The 20,217-nt window shown below is 57.5% G+C and overlaps 1 protein-coding gene across 7 annotated transcripts in view; it reads left to right on the top strand.

Annotated features, from left to right (window-relative positions):
• KIF26B (kinesin family member 26B) overlaps positions 1–20,217 on the top strand; it is a 513,525-nt gene that overhangs the window by 485,261 nt on the left and 8,047 nt on the right. For 6 of the 7 annotated variants that reach the window (XM_051820805.3, XM_008268164.5, XM_089311669.1 and 3 more), the window contains 4 exons: positions 6,024–6,186; positions 7,070–10,478; positions 17,920–18,122; positions 18,506–18,656. In XM_051820805.3, coding sequence (XP_051676765.3) covers positions 6,024–6,186; positions 7,070–10,478; positions 17,920–18,122; positions 18,506–18,656 — 3,926 coding nt within the window. Of the gene's footprint in view, positions 1–3,329; positions 5,514–6,023; positions 6,187–7,069; positions 10,479–17,919; positions 18,123–18,505; positions 18,657–20,217 lie in introns of those variants that run through there. The other variant, XM_089311671.1, reaches the window with a different exon arrangement.

Genomic DNA, 20,217 nt, shown 5'->3' on the forward strand with positions numbered 1-20,217 from the left:
TAGTTTCCTTCCCTGCCCATGTGGCCCACCCGGGTTTCTGTGCCCCACAGGGTTCCTCCCAGCCCTGTGTGCACTCCAGCGCTCTGCAGTACTCGAGTGTGCAAGTGGAGTGGCCGGTCTGCTGCCTTGGCCATCCTTGGGGACAGGGACAGGTGCAAGGGGCTCCAAATTGCCCATCTTACTGATGTCCCTTGTCTTTAGCTTTTGGGAGGGGTAGAATTTTTTTTTTTCCATGGCAGGAGAAGAAACTCCCAGTCAGTAGTTCACTCCCCAAATGCCCCCAGCACCTGGGGATGAGCCAGGGCTAGAGGTGGGAGCTGGGAACATGAGCCACGTCTGCCATGGGGATGGTAGGGACCCAATCACTTGGGACATCATCACTGCCTCCCAGGGCCTGCGCTGGTGGGCAGCTGGAGTCAGGAGCCCGCGCCAGGTACCAAACCTAGGAAGTCCAATGTGGGACACGGGCGCCTTAGCCGGAGTCTTACAGCTAAGCCAAATGCCCACCGGTGCCTGGTCTCCATCAAAGGGCGCCATCGTGTGCATTCACAAGGGAGTGTCCCTGGGGGGACCGGGCTGCTGGAGGGCATTCTGACCTCGCTCACCTGAGGCGGTGCCCAGCGACTGCTTCTTGAAAGAGCATGTGGTGCTGGGAGTTAACTAACTGACGGGTGTGAGCAGCGCCTCCCAGCCCCGCTGAGAGAACAGATTTCTGCCTCTGCGTGAAACAGGAAGCGATCTGGGCGGTCACCCGGGCTGAGGCCTGGGGCCCGCGTGCTCTCTAACGCGGTGTTTCTTTGCTTCTGCTTCTCTCTGTCTGCCCGGACCTTGTGAAGAGGGACAGCAGGGCCAGGAGGTCATGCCACAGCCCAGTGCTCTGGTTGATGACTGCGTCTGCATTGGTACCGAGTTGCATTGTTCCTCTACAGTGCAGGGGCAGGGCCCTCTTTGTGTAAAGGGCCCAGTAGTAAATGGTAGTGGCTCTGTGGGAGACAGGGGCGCTGTTCGGATACCCTGACTCCTGCGGCACAGCAGCGGCCTGGGACGATGTGTGCACAAGTAGGTGGCGCTGCGTTGGGGTGTTGAGGCCCTGGGCCGCTGTTGGCCTGTGGGGCCCTGGGGTGTTTGATCTCCAGCGCTGCGTGCCCTTTCATGTCCTCCGCTGGCAGGGTGTTAACTGAAGTCCGTTCTCTCCCTGCCCTTTGATTATGTCTAATAGCAGGCTTGGCTTCTTTTAAAGAGTGTGTTTTCCAAAAATCATTTGAAGAGGAAAGTGTTGTCAAGGTGGGTGGGTGGGGGGACCCGTGTGCACAGAGCATGGCTACTTGAAAGCGTGGCCCCGGGGGCTTCTGCAGACCCCATCAGCTCTGCCCTGTCCCCAGCCCCTTCCTGCTCCTGCCCAGCGTGTCCCCGCCCTGGCCAGGGCCCCTCCCACGGGAGGCAGGAGTCTGGCGTCCTTCCTGCCACTTCAGTCTGGATGCAGAGGTGGGGCTGCCTCTGCCTGCCCGTTGCCCTGGAGGCTCTCTGGAATGGTCTAGGTTCCTCCCAGGGTCACTGGGTTTGCCGACAGTTGCACCTTGGGTCCTTGGCACTCACCCTTACCCTCACCCACTGTCTCTGCTGCAAGTTCAAGGATCGTCATGAACATCTGCTTGTGAGATTGAGTCACGGGTGGGGGCTCTTGGGGGTGGGCAGGCCAGCAGTTGGCAGTGACAGTGGTACCGCCCCTTGTTCTCTCTGTGGTGGTGTCGTTTCCCAAGGACTTCCCTGGGCTCGTGTGGAGACAAAGTGGCCTCCGCCAGGTGTGAGTGACAGGCCCCCTCGGGGGGAACCCCACAGAGCAGTTCCTTCTTCAAAGTTGCCTGCTCACTAAAATTCCTGTGACCTCAGAATTGGTGCTCACCGAGCTTCTGCTGGCGTTCACGGCCACATGCTGAGAGGTGACAGCTCAGCGTCCAGGTGCACATGTCCCCAGTGGGGTGCACCAAGGTGACGCTGTCTCTTGGTGCAGCTCTCGTACTGGAAACCTGAGCCCGAGGCATCTGCTGTTTTGTGCTTCTCGTTGGCGATGCTGCTAAGTGACCCCCACGTGTGGGGCTGAAGTCTGGCACCACGCAGGGCCAGGAGGCTGCGACTTGTCTTATTCAGAGGCCAGAGAGCTTGATGCTCTCGTCAGCCATGAGCTAGGGCGCCACTGGCCATGAATCCAGGGCCAATGCGTCAGTAATACAGGAAGAGGCAGTGCCCTGAGCTGGCTGCGAGGCCACTCCAAGAAAAGTGCCGAAGCAGCGGGTGGAGTATATAGTTTAGCTACGGTGAAGGTGGAACAGTGGCCGACCTTGACCATGAATGAGATGATGAGAAACGACAAGAAAAAGACACAGCAGACAGCACTGTTGAGAGGCTGAAGCCAAAGACGGTCACAGGCAGAGTAGGCAGGGTCCAGAGAGAAATTCTCCCGTGTTTTATTCTGAAGGAATGCTGCATACATCAGCTGTGTTTAACATTTACTTGCAAGGCAGAGATACAGAGACGGAGAGAGAGATCTTATATCTGCTGGTTCATGCCCCAAATGGCTGCAATGGCCAGGGATGGGCCAGGCCAAAGCCAGTAACCAGGAGCTTCTTCTGGATCTCTGACGTGTGTGCAGGAGCCAGAGACCTTGGGCCATCTTCTGCTGCTTTCCCAGGTGCATCAGCAGGGAGCTGCATCAGAAGTAGAGCAGTGGAGTCTTGAACCGGTGCCCATAAGGGATGCCAATGTTGCGGGCAGTGGCCTAACCTGCTATGCCATAACACCGGCCCCAGAAATAGCTACTTTAATAGGTGTTTTTCCACAGAAGCAGACATGAAGCTAGGTGTGTGTGGACCAGCTGACTAACTGCTGTGACTAGAGGCCCACACAGCCTAAACCGAGGGTAGGTGTTGTGGCGCAGCGAGTTAAGCCACCGCTTGAAATGCCTGCTCTGTATTGTGGTACTAGTTTGAATCCTGGCTCCCCTTCTGGAAGAAATGCCAGGTTCCTGTCTTTGGCCTGGCCCAGGCCTGGCTACTTGCATTTGAAGAATGATCCAACAGATGGACAATTCTTTCACTGCCTTTCAGCTAGAAGAAAATAGATTATCATTTTAAAAATTAAGAACCTAGGGCTGGCACCATGGCATAGTAGGTTAATCCTCTGCCTGTGGCGCTGGCATCCCATATGGGCATTGGTTCAAGACTCCACTGCTCCACTTCCGATCCAGCTCCCTGCTAATATGGGTGCTGGTTCTAGTCCCGGCTGCTCCTCTTCCAGTCCAGCTCTCTGCTGTGGCCTGGGAGGGCAGCGGATGATGGCCCAAGTGCTTGGGCCCTGCACCCATGTGGGAGACCAGGAAGAAGCTCCTGGCTCCTGGCTTTGGATCTGCGCAGCTACAGCCGTTGCCGCCATCTGGGGAGTGAACCAATGGAAGGAAGACCTTTCTGTCTCTCCCTCTCACTGTTAACTCTACCTCTCAAACAAATAAATAAATAATCTTTTAAAAAAATTAAGAACCTAAAGCTTGGATTCGCCCTCCGAGCTGCGGTTCAGTGTTCAGTAATCCCGCATGCACAAGTGTTTGCAGAACACAGTCTGAGTGAGTTACGAGGCCTGACCGTGTGTGAGCACACTGAACCCAAACGGACTCTGTCTTCCACCTCCTACAGTGAAGACGACGGCCAGGACTCCCGCGGGGCAGGACTGGGACAGGACTGCCCTGTGCGTGGTGGTGACCACGACACCCTGCTGGATACATCCCGCGGCTGGGCCCCTCCCCCTCTGTGTGCTCGTACCGTTCCTTCCACCACAGGTGGCTTTATCGCTGATTACTTTGCTTTAAGGCAGCCCTGTGATATTTTTTAATTACCTGGAACTCAGCCCCAGGGAACCCAGCATCCCCGAACTGACACCTTAATTGGTCCCAAGTGGGAAGACGCTTGCTGCTCTTACTCCGTGGACCTCCCTCGAGGCGGCTGGCGGCTGGGCGGGTGTGGGACGGTGTCAGTCTCCCGCAGTCTGCGGAGCGGGACGGTCCCTCTGTGGGGAGACGGCATGCAGCCCGACGGAGACGTGGACACAAGGACACACTCCTCTCCTCTGGCATCACAGTGTACCCTGGCGATGTGGGGCTCCCTCTGCCTTCAGGACCGGGCCAGCTCCAGACATGAATGACGGCTGGCAGCACCTGAGCGGGCGTGGCTGCGGGCACCTTTAAGAAGCAGGGCGGGGCAGGAGCTTGGCGCAGCAGTGAAGACTGCACTAGGGGTGCCTGGGTTCGAGTCCCAGCTCTGCTTTAGAATCCAGCTTCCTGCTGATGAGCACCCTGTGAGGCAGCAGGTGAGGGCAAGTACTTGGGTGCCTTCCATGTAGGAGGTCTGGATTGAGTTCCGAGATTTTGGCTTCAGCTTGGCCCAGCCCTGCCCATTGCAGGCGTTGGAGAGTGAACCAGTGGGCAGGCATGCTCATTCACTCGCTTCTCAAATAAATAAAAAAAGTAATTTATTTGAAAGAAGCAAGGCAGGAAAAATGTGGGATAAGTAGTTAGAGACAGATATCTTTGATTTGCTCGTTCATTCGCCAAATAGCTGCAATGGCTGGAGCTGGGCCAATCCAAAGCCAGGAGCCAGGAGCTTCTTCCAGGTCTCCCACATGGGTGCAGGGGCCAACCACTGGAGCCATCTTCCACTGCTTTCCCAGGCGCATTAGCAGAGAGCTAGATTGGAAGTGGAACAGCCAGGACTTGAACCAGTGCCCATATGGGATGCCGGCACTGCAGGTGGTGGCTTTACCCACTATGCCACAGCACCAGCCCCACCAGATTGATTGTTAAAGAGCCTAAAAATGCTGTTTATTAACCCATGGGCTTCATTATCACCACTTAAGACACTGGTTGTGGGGAGCAACTCGGACTAGACTGTTACTGGAATTAAGACTTATTCTATGCATCTGCTCTCCCACAATATGGCGCTGAGAAGGGAGTAACAACTTCTACGCAGCTGCCTCTCGCCAACTTGAGTGATGACCTGCAGGAGCTGATCCTGCTCCTGATTGGAGGAGAGCAGCGTACTCGGTGTGTGGGTAGCAGAGTTGGGATTGGTGGAAGAGGACTATAAAGGAGGAGAGAGACAACATGCACCAGGAACATCTATCTGAAGGAACACCTGTGCAGCCCCCGAGAGAGCCGGCCGGCGGTGTGCTGCTCCCCCGCGGAAGTGGGGAAAGTGGCAGGGGGAACCGCCCTTCCACGGAGGTGGAAGGGTCGGTAGCCAACCCGGGAAGAACCAGCAGCAAACCCGGGGAGGGCCGAGCAGACAAAAGAACAGCGCAGGGTCCTGTGTCGTTCCTCCACGAAGACGGGGAGCGACAACTGGTCCCACATAGCACCTGCAAAGGCCTTTCCAGAAAGTTCTTTCTGTGGCTGATAGAATGGGTACTTGGGACCTTTGTGGTTCTCCACTACCGTCCTTTCTTGATGCTCAGTATGGATATGAGCGGTAAGAGACAGTGACAATAAACTGGTTGCAACTCCTCGGCAAGGATAACCGTGTGTTTATCAGCAGCACGCAGATCTCAGTACAGGTCGTGGCTGGGTGCTACTTTGTTGCAGAAGCTTGCAGAGCGGGCGTGGGTGCAGAGATAGCAAGGGAGCCGCCAGTCTCCAAGCCCTTTTCCCAGATCCCTTCTCCTTCCTAGCCCCAGGCCCTGTTACCCGTGAAACGATCCACAGACACACAGGAGCAGAGCCCACCACAGCCAGGGCAGAAGTGCCCAGGGAGGTCCTTTGCTGAATTCCATCCTTGGAGCTAGAAGCATTTGCTCAGCTGCCAGCTACAAATGCCCCGTGCTGGAAAACGATGCTAATTAATATACCATTTAAAACAAAACAAAACAAAAAGCCGCCACCACCCACAACAACACAGGCGGGTACTGAGCTGAAGTCCTCCCCTGACAGCCGAAGCGAAGCGTGGCGCACTGATGCAGCCTTCATTCACTGTGTTGGACAGGGAGAGCAAGCTCACCATGCTGCTGCGGGAGTCCCTGGGGAACATGAACTGTCGCACCACCATGATCGCGCACATCTCGGCCGCGGCCGGCAACTATGCGGAAACCCTGTCCACCATCCAGATCGCCTCGAGGGTCTTGAGGATGAAGAAGAAGAAGACGAAGGTAAGGGGCTTGCGGGGTGTGGGGGGGCATGAAGGAACCGAGTCGGGAGAAACCACATCAGTGCTGCTGATCCCTGGGCTGCAGAGACATGTGGACAGGGGTCTGCTGCACTGTCCACTTCGAGGAAGACGGTCCTGTCCCCTCCCCCAGCTGGCGCTGCCCCCAGTGTCCGCGTGGCCCACGTGAGATGGCACAGGTGGCCTGCTACTTTGAGATGAAGGAGTGGGAGGGGTGTTGGGAGAGAAGCCCCGGGTTTCTCTTGCGTCCCTTGGTCCTCTGTAGCTGCAGGCTGAGTCGGCTCCCTTAATTGCTCACCAGGTGCCCCTTCTCCCGCCGCCTGTCCAGGAGTCGTTTTCTGGCTGCCGGGTTTGTCCTATCAATGCAATGCTTTCTAGAGCATGCTGAGAGCCTGCCGGAAGCCCCTGGCTTGTGTGAGCAGGGCAGGGGCAGCATGACAGTGCTGGGGAAGACGGTGGGGACCCTGCACCCTCAGATCCAGGGTCACCCGGTGACTTGTGGGGCTTCATTTTCTTCTTCCCCTTTAAAAAAAACCAATTTTTACGACAGGCTCTCCAGGTGGCATTCTGTGGCACCCGGTGACCCCTCAGTCTTAGGAAGTCAGGCAAGGCCTGGACCAGTCACCTCTTTGCACGCACAGGCTCAGTTTCCCCAGTGTGCCGTTCAGGGCTTGCTCCTCACATGTGCAGCTGGGACTTGGGGCATGGCGGGGTGCTGGCAAGCCCACAGGCAGGGAGGCCAGCCAGGGTGGCCTTGCAGGGCCCGTGCTCAGTCAGCGGCACCCCCATGTGCCGGGTGACGCTGAGCATGCCGGGAGGGCTGCCTTGGCAGAGCCCCCTGCTGACGGCGGTTCTCTGCCCCGCAGTACACGTCGAGTTCCTCTGGGGGAGAGAGCTCCTGTGAAGAAGGCAGAATGCGCAGGCCCACGCAGCTGCGCCCCTTCCACGCCAGGGCCGCCGTGGACGACTTCCCCATGGCCCACCTGTCCAGCGACCCCGACTACTCCTCCAGCAGCGAGCAGTCCTGTGACACGGTCATCTACATCGGGCCCAACGGCACGGCCCTTTCGGACAAGGAGCTCACCGACAACGAGGGCCCGCCGGACTTTGTCCCCATCGTGCCGGCCCTGCAGAAGAGCCGGGGCGACAGCCGGGCCATGGAGGCGGCCGAGGCCAGCGCCAGCAAACCCGAACGGGACTGCCTGAAGTGCAACACGTTTGCCGAGTTGCAGGAGCGGCTGGACTGCATCGACGGCAGTGAAGAGCCCAGCAAGTTTCCTTTCGAGGAGCTGCCTGTCCAGTTTGGGGCAGAGCAGGCAAGCAAGGGCCCCCCGCCGAGCCGCGCTGCTGGGGCAAGCCCGCTGTCTGAGTCCGATCAGGAAGACGATGGCTCAGCCGGCCAGCTGGCCGACAGAGAAGGCACAGAGCCCTCCGCCTCCAAGATGCAGAGCAACCACTCGCCTGTGCCGGCCCCGGCCTCGCCCAGGAGCATCCCGGGCAGCAGCAGTGGCGGCCAGCACGGCACGTCCCAGCTCGCGCAGAGCCCCAGCCTCCAGAGCAGCCGGGAGAGCCTGAACTCCTGCGGCTTTGTGGAGGGCAAGCCCAGGCCCATGGGCTCCCCCCGGCTGGGTGTCGCCAGCCTGTCCAAGACCTCCGAGTACAAACCGCCCAGCTCTCCCTCCCAGAGGTGCAAAGTCTACACCCAGAAGGGCGTCCTGCCCAGCCCGGCCCCCCTGCCTCCCTTGAGCAAGGACTCCGGGGTGGCCTCGAGCGAGTCCTTGCTGCAGCCCGAAGTGCGCACCCCTCCGGTGGGAATGAGCCCGCAGGTGGTGAAGAAGTCCATGTCTGCTGGGAGCTCCGGGTTCCCGGCCACCCCCGGGGAGGACGAGCCTCAGGCAGCCACCCCGCCGGACGCCAAGAAGGAGATCCTGAGCACCACGACGGTGACGGTGCAGCAGCCGCTGGAGCTGAACGGCGAGGACGAGCTGGTGTTCACGCTGGTGGAGGAGCTGACCATCAGCGGGGTGCTGGACAGCGGCCGCCCCACCAGCATCATCAGCTTCAACAGTGACTGCTCCGTGCAGGCCCTGGCCTCGGGCTCGCGCCCCGTCAGCATCATCAGCAGTATCAGCGAGGACCTGGAGTGCTGCTCCAGCGTGGCCCCCGTCTCCGAGGTCAGCATCACGCAGTTCCTGCCCCTGCCCAAGCTGGGCCTCGACGAGAAAGCTCGGGAGACCGGGAGCCGCCGCTCCTCCATCAGCTCCTGGCTGAGCGAGATGAGCACAGGCAGTGACGGGGAGCAGTCGTGCCACAGTTTCATAGCCCAGACGTGTTTCGGGCATGGGGAGGCGATGGCAGAGCCTCCGGCCTCGGAGTTTGTCAGCAGCATCCCAAACGCCGCCGTGGTGTGCAGAGAAAAGCCGGCAGCGGGCCCCGACAACCTGCTCATCCTGTCTGAAATGGGCGGGGAAGAGTCCTTCAACAAGGCCACCCCTATCAAAGGCTGCAAAATATCCACCTTGGGCAAGGCCATGGTCACGATCTCCAACACAGCCAACCTGAGCAGCTGCGAAGGGTACATCCCCATGAAGACCAACATCACGGTGTACCCCTGCATCGCCATGAGCCCCCGGAGCATCCAAGAGCCCGAGCTAGGCGGCGCCACCCCCAAAGCAGCCCCCAGGGCTGCCCAGGCCCGGGAGAGTAAGGAAACTGCGGCAAAGAAAGAGATGAAATTTGAGGACCCCTGGCTGAAGCGAGAAGAGGAGGTAAAGAAAGAGAACGCTTACCCCTGTGAAGAGAGTGCGAGGCTCGAGATGGCAACGGGGCCCTCCAAGCCGGAGGCCAGGGCAGAGCAGGAGCAGGACCGGAAGCCCAGCCCTGAGGACAGGCTGAGCGGCAGCAGCTGTGGGAGCGGCGGCGAGGTGTCCGCCTCCCCGGGGCAGGATAGCTTCCGGAGGGTGGTGGATGGCTGCGAGGGGGCTCTGCCGGCTCTGGCTGCCCAGAGCCCCGTGCACCCTAGCAGGAGCCTCAAGTCGAGCAGCCTTCCCAGGGCGTCTCAGAAAGGCAGCAGGCAGGAGGAGCCGGACGGCCTTTTCTTCCACTGTGCAGCTGACACCAAGGCCGCCCTGGACCGGAAGGTGGCTTCCCCGAAGCACTGTGTCCTGGCCCGGCCCAAAGGGACTCCACCTCTGCCTCCCGTCCGAAAGTCCAGCTTGGACCAGAAGAACCGGGCTAGCCCCCAGCACAGCGCCAGCAGTAGCAGCAGCACGGGCAGCCCCTTGAACCAGCCAGCCACCTTCCTGGCCAGCTTCCCTGAGGAGGCCAGCGGCGCAGGCAAGGGCAAGGACCCCAGCAGTGGCGGCGGCGGCAGCAGCAGCAGCAGCAGCAAGCTCTTCAGTGCCAAGCTGGAGCAGCTGGCCAGTAGGACCAACTCCCTGGGCAGGGCCACAGTCAGCCACTACGAGTGTCTCTCGCTGGAGAGGGCGGAGAGCCTGTCCTCCATGAGCTCCCGCATGCATGCCGGCAAAGACAGCACCATGCCCCGAGCCGGCAGGAGCCCGGGCCGCAGCGCTGGGGGGTCGCCGCCCACCTGCGGCCTGCCCCAGTCGGCTGGGGCCTCGCCCAAAGCCAGCCAGTCCAAGATGTCAGCCGTGAGCAAGCTCCTGCTGGCCAGCCCCAAGGCGCGCGGCCTGTCCACTTCCACCACCAAAACCCTCAGCTTCTCAACCAAGTCCCTGCCGCAGTCGGTGGGCCAGAGCGCCAGCTTGCCCCCCAGCGGGAAGCACATGTCCTGGTCCACGCAGTCCCTGAGCAGGAACCGCAGCTCGGGACTGGCTTCCAAGCTGCCGCTGCGAGCCGTCAACGGGCGCATCTCGGAGCTGCTGCAGGGCAGCGCGGGCGCCCGCGGCTTGCAGCTGCGGGCCGGGCCCGAGGCGGAGGAGCGCGGCGGGGCTCCCGCGGAGGACAAGCCGGCGGCCGCGCACCTGCTGCCTTCGCCCTACAGCAAGATCACGCCGCCCCGCAAGCCCCACCGCTGCAGCAGCGGCCATGGCAGTGACAACAGCAGCGTGTTGAGCGGGGAGCTCCCGCCGGCCATGGGGAAGACGGCCTTGTTCTACCACAGCGGCGGCAGCAGCGGCTACGAGAGCATGATGAGGGACAGCGAGGCCACGGGCAGCGCGTCCTCCGCCCAGGACTCCATGAGCGAGAACAGCAGCTCCGTGGGCGGCAGGTGCCGGAGCCTGAAAGCCCCGAAGAAGCGGTCGGCGTCAGGTAGGCTCGGGGGCCCCCGGGGTGGGCAGAGGGCTCTGCACGGGCACCAGTGCCCCAGGTAGGGGGTGAGGAGGCCTGGTGGGTAGGAGGCTTGGTCTCTCCCTTGCCCTGCCCGGGGCTGTCACGCTGTGCCCCAGGACTGTAGCGTCCTCCTGTTGTGTGTGTATCTTTAGACCTGAGGCTGGGACTGGCCCTTGCTCAGGTGGGAGCCCGGGCCAAGGTGCCTGGTGCACAAGGAGGATCCCGGGACAGGCTCTTCCTCTACTGAGGCCCTCATCGCAGACCCGGAGCTGTGGGTTTATCTGCTCAGGGGGCCACAGTACTAGGGGCTCAGAGCCTTCCAGGGGACCAGCTTCTCTCGGGACATGGCCGTAGAAGCCCACATGGAGGGCAGGTGGCCTCCGGGTCCCTGGCCACCTCCTGCAGTGACACTAACCATGCAATAGGAGCGGCCCTTCCCCCTCCCTAGCCCAAAGACCCTGGACGGAAGTCACATCTGCACACTGCCAGGGGCCGAGCAGTGCCCCACTGTGAGTGCTCCCCCAACACACACACGGGGTGGTTGGGGGGATGGTCTGGCTTGCTGTTGGGGAGGTCTTTGTCCTGTCTACCAATCTCCTGCCATGTCTCCTGACATGGAAAGACCACTTGTTAAGTGGAGTTTTGGGAGACACATGGCAGTGAATTACGATGGGCAAGTAGAAGAAACCCCAAGTTAGAGCTCATGGCCTGGCAGCCATGGGGTGGAGGAGGGTGGAGAGAGAGAGAGAGAGAAGAAATAGGACCAAAAGTTATCACGAGGGGCCAGTACTGTGGTGCAGTGGGTTAAAGCCCTGGCCTGCAGTGCCAGCATCCCGTATGGGTGCTGGTTCAAGTCCTGGCTGCTCCACTTCCAGCTCCCTGCTATGTACCTGGGAAAGCAGCAGAGGATGGCCAAGCGCTTGCCCCCCCCCCCCCACCTATATGGGAGACCCAGAAGAAGCTCTTCACTCCTGGCTTCAGATCAACTCAGCTCTGGCCATTGCAGCCATCTGGGGAGTGAACCAGTGGATGGAAGACCTCTCTCTTTGTCTGTACCTCTCTCTGTAACTCTTTCAAATAAATAAAATAAATCTTAAAGAAAAAAAAAAGGTACCAAGAACAACTTAAGCTGCTTGAGAATTTTGCTGGAATCATCTCTGCTCTTAAATGGCTTCCAAAGAAGTGATCCCTACATATTCTTTAGCCTAAGGACTTGTTTTTTGTTATTGTTAGAAAATCGCTTCTCAGTCTTTTGGCTAAGATCAAGTGTAGAAGCAGAGAAAGACAGAGCTCCCGTCCACAGGTGCACTGCACAAATGCGTGTGGTGTAGGGGCTGGAGCCAGCATCTGGGACCTCAGTCTAGGCCTCTCATGTGGGTGGCAGGGACCCAGCGACTTGAGCCATCATCTGTTGCCTTCCGGAGTCTGCATCCGCACGCAGCTGGCAGTAAGCAGCTAGAGCCAGGAGTCACACCCACGCTGGCACTTGTAATTGTTTAGGGAAACAAAATCTTACATAGAGCCCCGCGTGCAATTGTGTACCTTGGTTGAGGCGAGGGACAGCAAGCCCTGGAGCGTTCCAGGGCAGATGTAAGGGCCGTGGTCCACGCACATCAGAAACCACGAGTCTCCCTCCGATCCACTCAGCTTCACGGCGGGCCTGTGCAGGTTTAGGTCCTCAGACATTCTGCTCTAACTAGCCCCCGACACACACACACAAGCCACGAGACACGGCTGTGAGGACGTGGCCTCCTGAGCGGGTTCAGGCACCATCACGGCTGTCGGCGCCCTGATGTCTTCATTCCCCAGGTGGCGTGTGTCTCCGTCCTCAACACACCGGGACTGGGCTCTGCTTCACCCGAGGGTCACAGCAACAGACCTTGGGGCAGAACCCCAGATAGGACGAGTGAGAAGTGGAAAGCCACTCGTTGTACCATCACGGCTGCTGTGACCTAGTGTCAGGGCCAGGGCACTGAAATAGATACTGAAAATAAGAATGTTAATCTCAGCCAGCGTCTTAGTGGGGAAAAAAAGAATCTGCTAGCCTTCCCGGACCTGATTAAATCGTGTTAGTGGCCCTGCTCTTCTGAGAGCAAACGGTGGTGTGAGTGTGATGTGTGCTGTGCAGCCCCATGCGTTCCAGTGCTAGAGAGCCTTTCTGTGTCCTTGAACTTAGTGCTATAAGCCCACAGCATTCTTTAACTCTCTTCTTCAACACTCGCCTTTTTTGATTTGGCGGTCACACTGCGGGAGAGGGGAAGAGAAATGTCAAGAAAACAGATGTATAAAATACCCGTGTGGAGAGGAGGCAGCAAGTTTTTTTTTTCTTTGCTTTTTTTGGACAGGCACAGTTACACAGAGAGAGAAACAGAGAAAGGTCTTCCTTCCATTGGTTCACCCCCCAAATGGCTGCCATGGCCGGCGCACTGTGCCGATCCAAAGCCAGGAGCCAGGTGCTTCTCCTGGTCTCCCATGTGGGTGCAGGGCCCAAGCACTTGGGCCATCCTCCACTGCCTTCCCAGTCCACAGCAGAGAGCTGGACTGGAAGAGGGGCAACCAGGACAGAATCTGGCGCCCCAACCGGCTCTAGAACCTGGGGTACCGGCACTGCAGGTGGAGGATTAGCCTAGTGAGCCGCGGCGCCAGCCAACAAGTTCTTTTCATGTGCTTGTAGTAATCTGTGTCCCTTCATAAATGCTGTCCTCGGAGGGCATCTGGGTGGGCCAGGCCCTGGGGGAAACCGGGGTGCACCATGCTACCCAGGAGAGGGGCTGGAGCACGCCTGGGACCTTGGTGAGCAGCGCCGGCCACAGATTCAGTGCCCTGTGAGGCAGGTGGCAGTAGAGATGGGCTCATTTCAGGTTAGGTGACCTTGTCTAGCTTATTTATGATGATTATTAAGAGAAATGCTGGCTGTCAGGTCTGATCAGCATAAATCAAAAGCAACTTCTTTAAGGGAAGCCATAAAATTCTTGAAATTCTGGACTGGATGGCTCCCGTTCACAATTACTGGAGGTGCTTGGAATGGCAGAGGAGGCAAGCGCTTATCTTTTATCAGAGATGGCTTTGGAAATTGGAAAATGGTAATGCTTCAGTTATTTCCTTAGTAAAAATGAATGAGAGTTGTATCACTGGGAGAACAACCTTGAGCTCTCTCATCCTTTGTGGTGCTGGCGCTGTGGTGCAGTGGGTTAAAGCCCCAGCCTGCAGCACTGGCATCCCATATGGGCGCCGGTTTGAGTCCCAGCTGCTCCTTTTTTGATGCAGCTCTCTGCTGTGGCCTGGGAAAGCAGTGGGAAGATGGCCCAAGTCCTTGGGCCCCTGCACCCACGTGGGAGACCCGAAAGAAGCTCCTGGCTTTGGGTCAGCTCAGCTCTAGCCGTTGTAGTCATTTGGGGAGTGAACCAGCGGAATGGAAGACCTCTCTTTCTCTTTCAAATAAATAAAATAATTCTTTAAAAAAAAAAAAAAGGAAGTGGTAAGGTGAGAGACCCTTGGAGTTAATTCACTCACGCATCCACAGCTCCTTGCCAGCCCCTTCATGATCAATGAGATGCAGTCTGTGAGGCCTGCAGTCATGCATGAGAGCCGTGGCGGCCAGCCCAGGTGGGGGGCACGTGTCTGCCTGACAGTGTGCGTGTACATTGGCATAGATGTGTTTGTGCAGCCATGGCACCCACTAACACGACCACATCCCTCCTGTGTCACCTATTACACTACCTGTGCTCTCCCCTCCAACACTCTTTGTCTTCTTCCTCTGGCCCCTTACACTTGACCCCAACCCTGGTGTGTTACCTCCTTGGCTTCCTTCTCTTGCTTTCTCTGTCTCAGGATGAATGGGGAAATCTGATGGTGGGATGAGTACTGTGGTCTGACATTCATGCCCGCCAGCAGGAGGCCCGAGTCTGGGGGAGCAGCAGCCAGAATGCCCGTGTGAGGGCTGCCTCGAGGGAAGCCAGGCCAGGCACGCGTGTTGGTTCTGGAACCTGCCTGCACGTGAGCTCCTGTGAGGCCTCTTCTGCCACTGGTGCCCAGCACTGAGCGGGTTCAGGTTTCCATTGGAAACTGGCAAACAGCTCGTTGACTGGTTAGTTGGTTTCTTGGCAGCATAGACCTAAAAAAGTAAGCTCGTATTTCTTTTCTACATATATCCTCCTATCTCGCGCTGCTTGCAAGAAGCCCTGGAAATGTTGAATCTGGTCTGCTATTTCCTTGGTCATTCCAAGCACTAAATGCCAGGCCCTCCCACCTCTTGGTGCCGAGCAAACATTCTGGATGTGTGATTTGCCGCCTGTGGTGATGCCCCCGGGATGCCAGGCTCGGTTTACAGGGTGCTGCACGGATACTGTGACTAATCGCTCCTCACCAGGGCCTGAGAGCACTGAGCTTGGCTCTGCCGACCCTTTGCCGCTCACTGGCTTCTCAGGGCCGTCCTGCTTTTGTTTGAAGGAATTTAAGAAACAGTGGCCATGGACTGAATGAAAACTGGAGGAAATCCGGGCGTTTGCTGGCAGATGTAAGATTTCCAGAGTGCCTGTAAGAGAACCAACCTAGAGACAGATGAGAAAGGGTTCAGAATGGGAGAACTTTCAGGAATGTAAAGTTGGGGGGAAGGGAAGAAACACAGGCGACTGCTCCATGGTGGCTGAATAGAGGTTCCGTGTTCAGGATTCATTCTATCTACAGAGAAGGACCAAAATAACAAGTAAGCAATTGCACTGTGAGAGTCTAGCTGAGCACACTGGAACCCAGCAGGCACAGGGACCCGGATGGACAGTGAAGAGGGGGCAACAAAGCACACAGCACTCGGGACCCCAGCCCCCCAGCAGGAAAAGGGTAAGCAAGAGCCCCTGAAGACCTTGTCTCCAGGGAGGCTGGACAGCAGCAGTCTTAGCAACAGGAGGGAGCCACAGTGGTCAGAGGCGTGGCGCCCAGCAAAGGAGAGCTCCCTAGAGTGTATGTGGCAGTTTCGCTTCAGAGGGGAGCTTATGTGCTCTCCCCACAACCCCTAGACCACAGGTTGCAGCAATAGCAGGTACGCTACCACCTGCAACACCGGCATCCCACATAAGGCACCTGTCGGAGTCCCAGCTGCTTGCTGCACTTCCAGTCCAGCTCCCTGATGATGTACCTGGAAAGCAATAGAGCATGGCCCAGATGCGTGGGCCCCTGCACCCACATGGGGGACCTGGAGAAGCTCCTGGCTGTGCCTGACCCAGCCCCGGCTGCTGCAGCCATTTGGGGAGTGGACCAGCAGATGAAAGGCCTCTCCCTCTTTCAAATAAATAAAATCTTAAAAAAAAAACTTTTAAAAAAAGATTATATATGGGGGCCAGCGCCATGGCTCACTTGGTCAATCCTCTGCCTGCAGTGCTGGCATCCCATATGAGCGCCGGGTTCTAGTCCCAGTTGCTCCTCTTCCTGTCCAGCTCTCTGCTGTGGCCCGGGAAGGCAGTGGAGGATGGCCCAAGTGCTTGGGCCCTGCACCCATGTGGGAGACCAGGAGGAAGCAGCTGGCTCCTGGCTTCGGATTGGCATAGTTCCAGCCATGGCGGCCATTTGGGGGATGAACAATGGAAGGAAGACCTTTCTCTCTGTCTTTCTCTCTCACTGTCTAACTCTGCCTGTCAAATAAAAAAATTAAAATTAAAATTAAAAAAAAAGATTATATATGACAAACCCTCAACCAAAATCATACTGAATGGGGAAAAGCTGAAAGCATTTCCTCTAAGATCTGGGAGGAGACAAGGATGTCCAGTCTTACCCCTTCTATTCAAAGACATAAAAGGCATACAAATAGGAAAGGAGGAATGCAAATTATAACTGTTTGCAGATTACATGATTCTGTATAGAGAGAAACCTAAAGATTCAACCAAGAGACTATTTGAATTGGTAAACAGATTCAATAAAATTGCAGGGTGCAAAATCAACACTCAATAGCACTTTTTTTCTACGAAAGAAATCGTAAGAGCAACCCCATTCACAATTGTTCTCCCATAATAAAACATCTTGGAATAAATTTACGTAAGGATGGGAAAGTTCTCAATAATTAAAATTATGAAAGAGTAATGAAAAACATTGTACAGGAGAAGTGAACTCTGCTCTGAGCGTCCCTGCCTGGCTCCTGACAGCCGCCCGTGGCTCCGGTTGCCACGGGGAGCTGCAGTGGTCCTGTGGTTTTCACACTCCTGGTTCCCTGGAGTAGGTGGTGAGCAGGCAGCACCGGGTCTTGGTCTCCTTGTTCTGTACAGGAGAATTCTGGATCTTCTCTCGGAGGTGCCGGCGCGTGAACTTGAGTTTTCCTTCAGCAGAGCCGGGAGGAAGTACAACTCGTTTCTTTCTGGGAGGGCCTTCAGCTTGAGCAGGCCACACAGGCACAGCGCTCAGCAGGAAGAATGCCCCTCCCTGCCCCCGTCGGCATTAGGGCTGGGGGCTCCTTGGAGATTCTTGCCTGTGCTTCTGTGACCTTTGCTGACTGACGGTGTCATCGGGGTGGCGCTGGTTCCTGCATTAGTCCCTGGTAACAGGCAGGCATCTGCCGGGTCCCCCAGACAAGCCGCAGGGCCATGCCATCATCCAGTGCCCAGGGCTGCCCGACCCGGGGCTCCCAAAGCTGAATCACACGCGGCCCAGGCTCTCAGCGCCGGTAGCAAAGGCTTCTTCAAACTCTGGAATGGAGCAGCCATCGGTTCAGAGTGAAGTTAGATCACACTCGCTTCAGCTTCAGGACAAACGTGCTGGGACCATGTGGTCACTGCCCAACAAGTCTCCTTCCAGAAGAATGCAGGCCTCCAAAGACATCCACCCCAACCCTAACTCCACCGGGAGAAGCAGCCGGCATCCCACCGTTACAGGCTTCCCTTCCAAATAGTCGGGTCTAGGGAGACCAAAACCTCCCACAGGGGGCTGGTGCTCTGGCGTGGTGGGTCAAGCGGTAAGGCCACCGCCTGTGACACCAGCATCCCATGTGGGAGCCGGTTGGAGTCCTGGGGGCTCCTCTTCCCATCCAGCTCCCTGCTGGATGAACATAGAGCTGCTGCTGCCCCAAGAACACAGTGCTTTCCAGAACTCCTACAACTGCAGGACCAGTGCTGGCACCTGGTGCCGTCACCTAGCCTGGGGAGGACCTGCCAGTGTGGCCAGGCTTCCGGGCTGGGAGTCCTGGGGGGAGGGGCGTGTCGCATAGGATGCAACTGGGAGTGGCTCCTAAGGGTAGGGTGGGGTTCTGGCTGAGCTCCTGTAGGAGAGGGCCAAGTGCCGGCTGGGGTGAACACTGAGGCAGGGGTGGGAGGCGGCCACGTGTCAGACGCAGCTCTGCTGCACATCACAGGGGGCCGGGGTGACCCCATCACTTGCCTCAATGTAATATTTAAAGCTAGAAACTCCGACAGATGACCTCTGGGCCTGTCCTCCTCCCTAGGTGCCCAGCGACGGAGACTGATCCCAGCCTTGTCCCTGGACACCGCCTCCCCGGTGCGGAAGCCCGCCAACAGCACGGGGGGCCGCTGGGTGGACGGCCCCTTGCGGAGCACCCAGAGGGGCCTCGGAGAGCCTTTTGAGATCAAAGTCTACGAGATCGATGACGTGGAACGCCTGCAGCGCCGACGCGGGGGCGCCAGCAAGGTGAGGCCTCCCGCCCTGAGGAGGGGGCTCAGACTCGGGGGGCTTCCCTGCGGCTTCTGGTGGGGGTGGCAGGCAGTGGGCATCCATCCCAGCAGAGGGGCCTCTGGACAGAGACTGTGGAGAGAGTGCAACACTGCCAGCCCTGAGATGCTGTACATCTGGGCCCTGGCCTGGTCCCAAGGTTGCCCACCCCTGTTGCAGACCAGCCTTTGCCCAACAGGGCACAGACGCCCAGAGGGGGCCTGGGGTGGGCTGGGGTGGGCTGTCTGAGCCGGCTGCGGTCCTTGCCTTCTTCTTGACCATCCCTATGGGTGCTGCCTTTGAGAAGGGGTTGACGCACGGGGTCCTCTCCTGCACCCACCCCATCTCTTCCTCTCCTCCAGGAGGTCATGTGCTTCAATGCAAAGCTGAAGATTCTGGAGCATCGCCAGCAGAGGATCGCGGAAGTCCGAGCCAAGTACGAGTGGCTGATGAAGGAGCTGGAGACGACCAAGCAGTACCTGATGCTGGATCCCAACAAGTGGCTCAGTGAATGTGAGGCTCGTCGCCGGGGCTGCCGTGGCGGGTCCACCAGCTGGCCGGGTGGCACCTGCCCTAGGGCGAACCCTACACAGAGTGTGTCTGTATCCCGGGGCCTGGCTCGCCCCTCCGTACCGCACTCAGTGTGCAATCCCGCTCTCCCGGGGCTGGGCAGGAGGCTGCAGGGGCAGCAGAGAGGGGTGGATATTGTCCTTGCAAGATTATTTCTTATGGGTCTCCGTCCGGAGCACCTGAAAATGAGACTCCCTCCCACTCCTGCATGTAGCGAAAGATCACCCAGACAGGAAGGCTGTATTACAAATCTGTTCCTAGGCCACAGAATCCCATTGCTTATCTGGCCTGAAATAGACAAGAATTTATAGAGCCCTTAATAGGGCAGCATGTGCAATCCTAGAAAAGCCTTGCGGAGAAGCCAGAAAGCAAGAAAAACATTTTTGAGTGGAAATAATAATGGCTGCAGTGTTATTTCCGTGTAATAGAAAGCCCAGAGTGACAGTAACCGTCTAATAACAATTCAGAACAATTTTCCTCTCTTTGAGAGACAGATTCAATTGTCTCTTATTTATTTGTTCCTAGCCATTCCATTTCTAGAAAAATAAAACGGAAGTCTGGTCCCAGCTACTGCAGTGCTATGGGGCCCGGTGCTGGCGGACCCAGTGGGAACTGATACGTCAGCAGTGCAGGTGCCAACCTCCCGCCCTGCCCTGGCCAAGGGCTGCTCCCCTCCTGCCCCCAGCCTCCCCTCACACCTGGTCTCCTGGCCCAGCATTCCCTGGTCGCTGTGGAGAATCCGCAGGTGGAGCCAGGAGCTGGCGATGATCCTGGGTGAAGGAGAAAGTGACAGGATTTCTCAGCCTCCCAGCTGTGCCCTGCCACTCGGAACAGCAGGCCTGCATGCGGTCTCCCCTGAGAACCTCCCTGGGGGTCTTACGACTGTAACCAGTCTGCGGAGCAGTGTGCCACGGGCAGCTGCAGCATCTGTCTCGACACCCACAGTCGTACAGACCTGTTCTAGGTGCTGGCTTTTTCCCCACACACCAGCTGTGCGATCCTGGGTAAGATGCTTAACCTCTCTGAGCCTTCAACACCTTAGCAATGAAATGGAAAAAATAACGTGGCCTCCTACATTCTGTGGTTATGAGGAATTAAACAGCTCATGCCAGTGCCCACGATGAGAGCTCAGTGTCTGCTGTCACTGTTAAGCTGTCTCAGAGTTCAAGTAAACATGGGGGCACTTCAAAAAGCCCGTGCGAAATGATGAACTGAAAGATAAGCTTAGGTCGATTAAAAAAAAACAAACAAACAAAAAAAAAAAACAGTCTGTCTGTGCCTAGAAGGATGCTCAAGAAGTCCATGGAAGATGTGTCTCATGACAAAACTACGTGTAGACTTCAGAAGCTTTCACACAGAGTAAACTCACCTTTCATTCCATTGCCCCTGAACCCTGTGAAGTGCCTTCTAAGGGAGATGTTACCTTGCAGCCTGCTCGCGTGGTGCGCCACGTCACGGTCTCTGTTTGCCCGGATTTCGAAGATGCGAATTCTTCGTCCAAGGC

This window comes from Oryctolagus cuniculus, chromosome 13, assembly GCF_051225735.1.
Source record: "Oryctolagus cuniculus isolate XC-2025 breed Fujian yellow rabbit chromosome 13, ASM5122573v1, whole genome shotgun sequence".
Lineage (NCBI taxonomy): Eukaryota > Metazoa > Chordata > Mammalia > Lagomorpha > Leporidae > Oryctolagus > Oryctolagus cuniculus.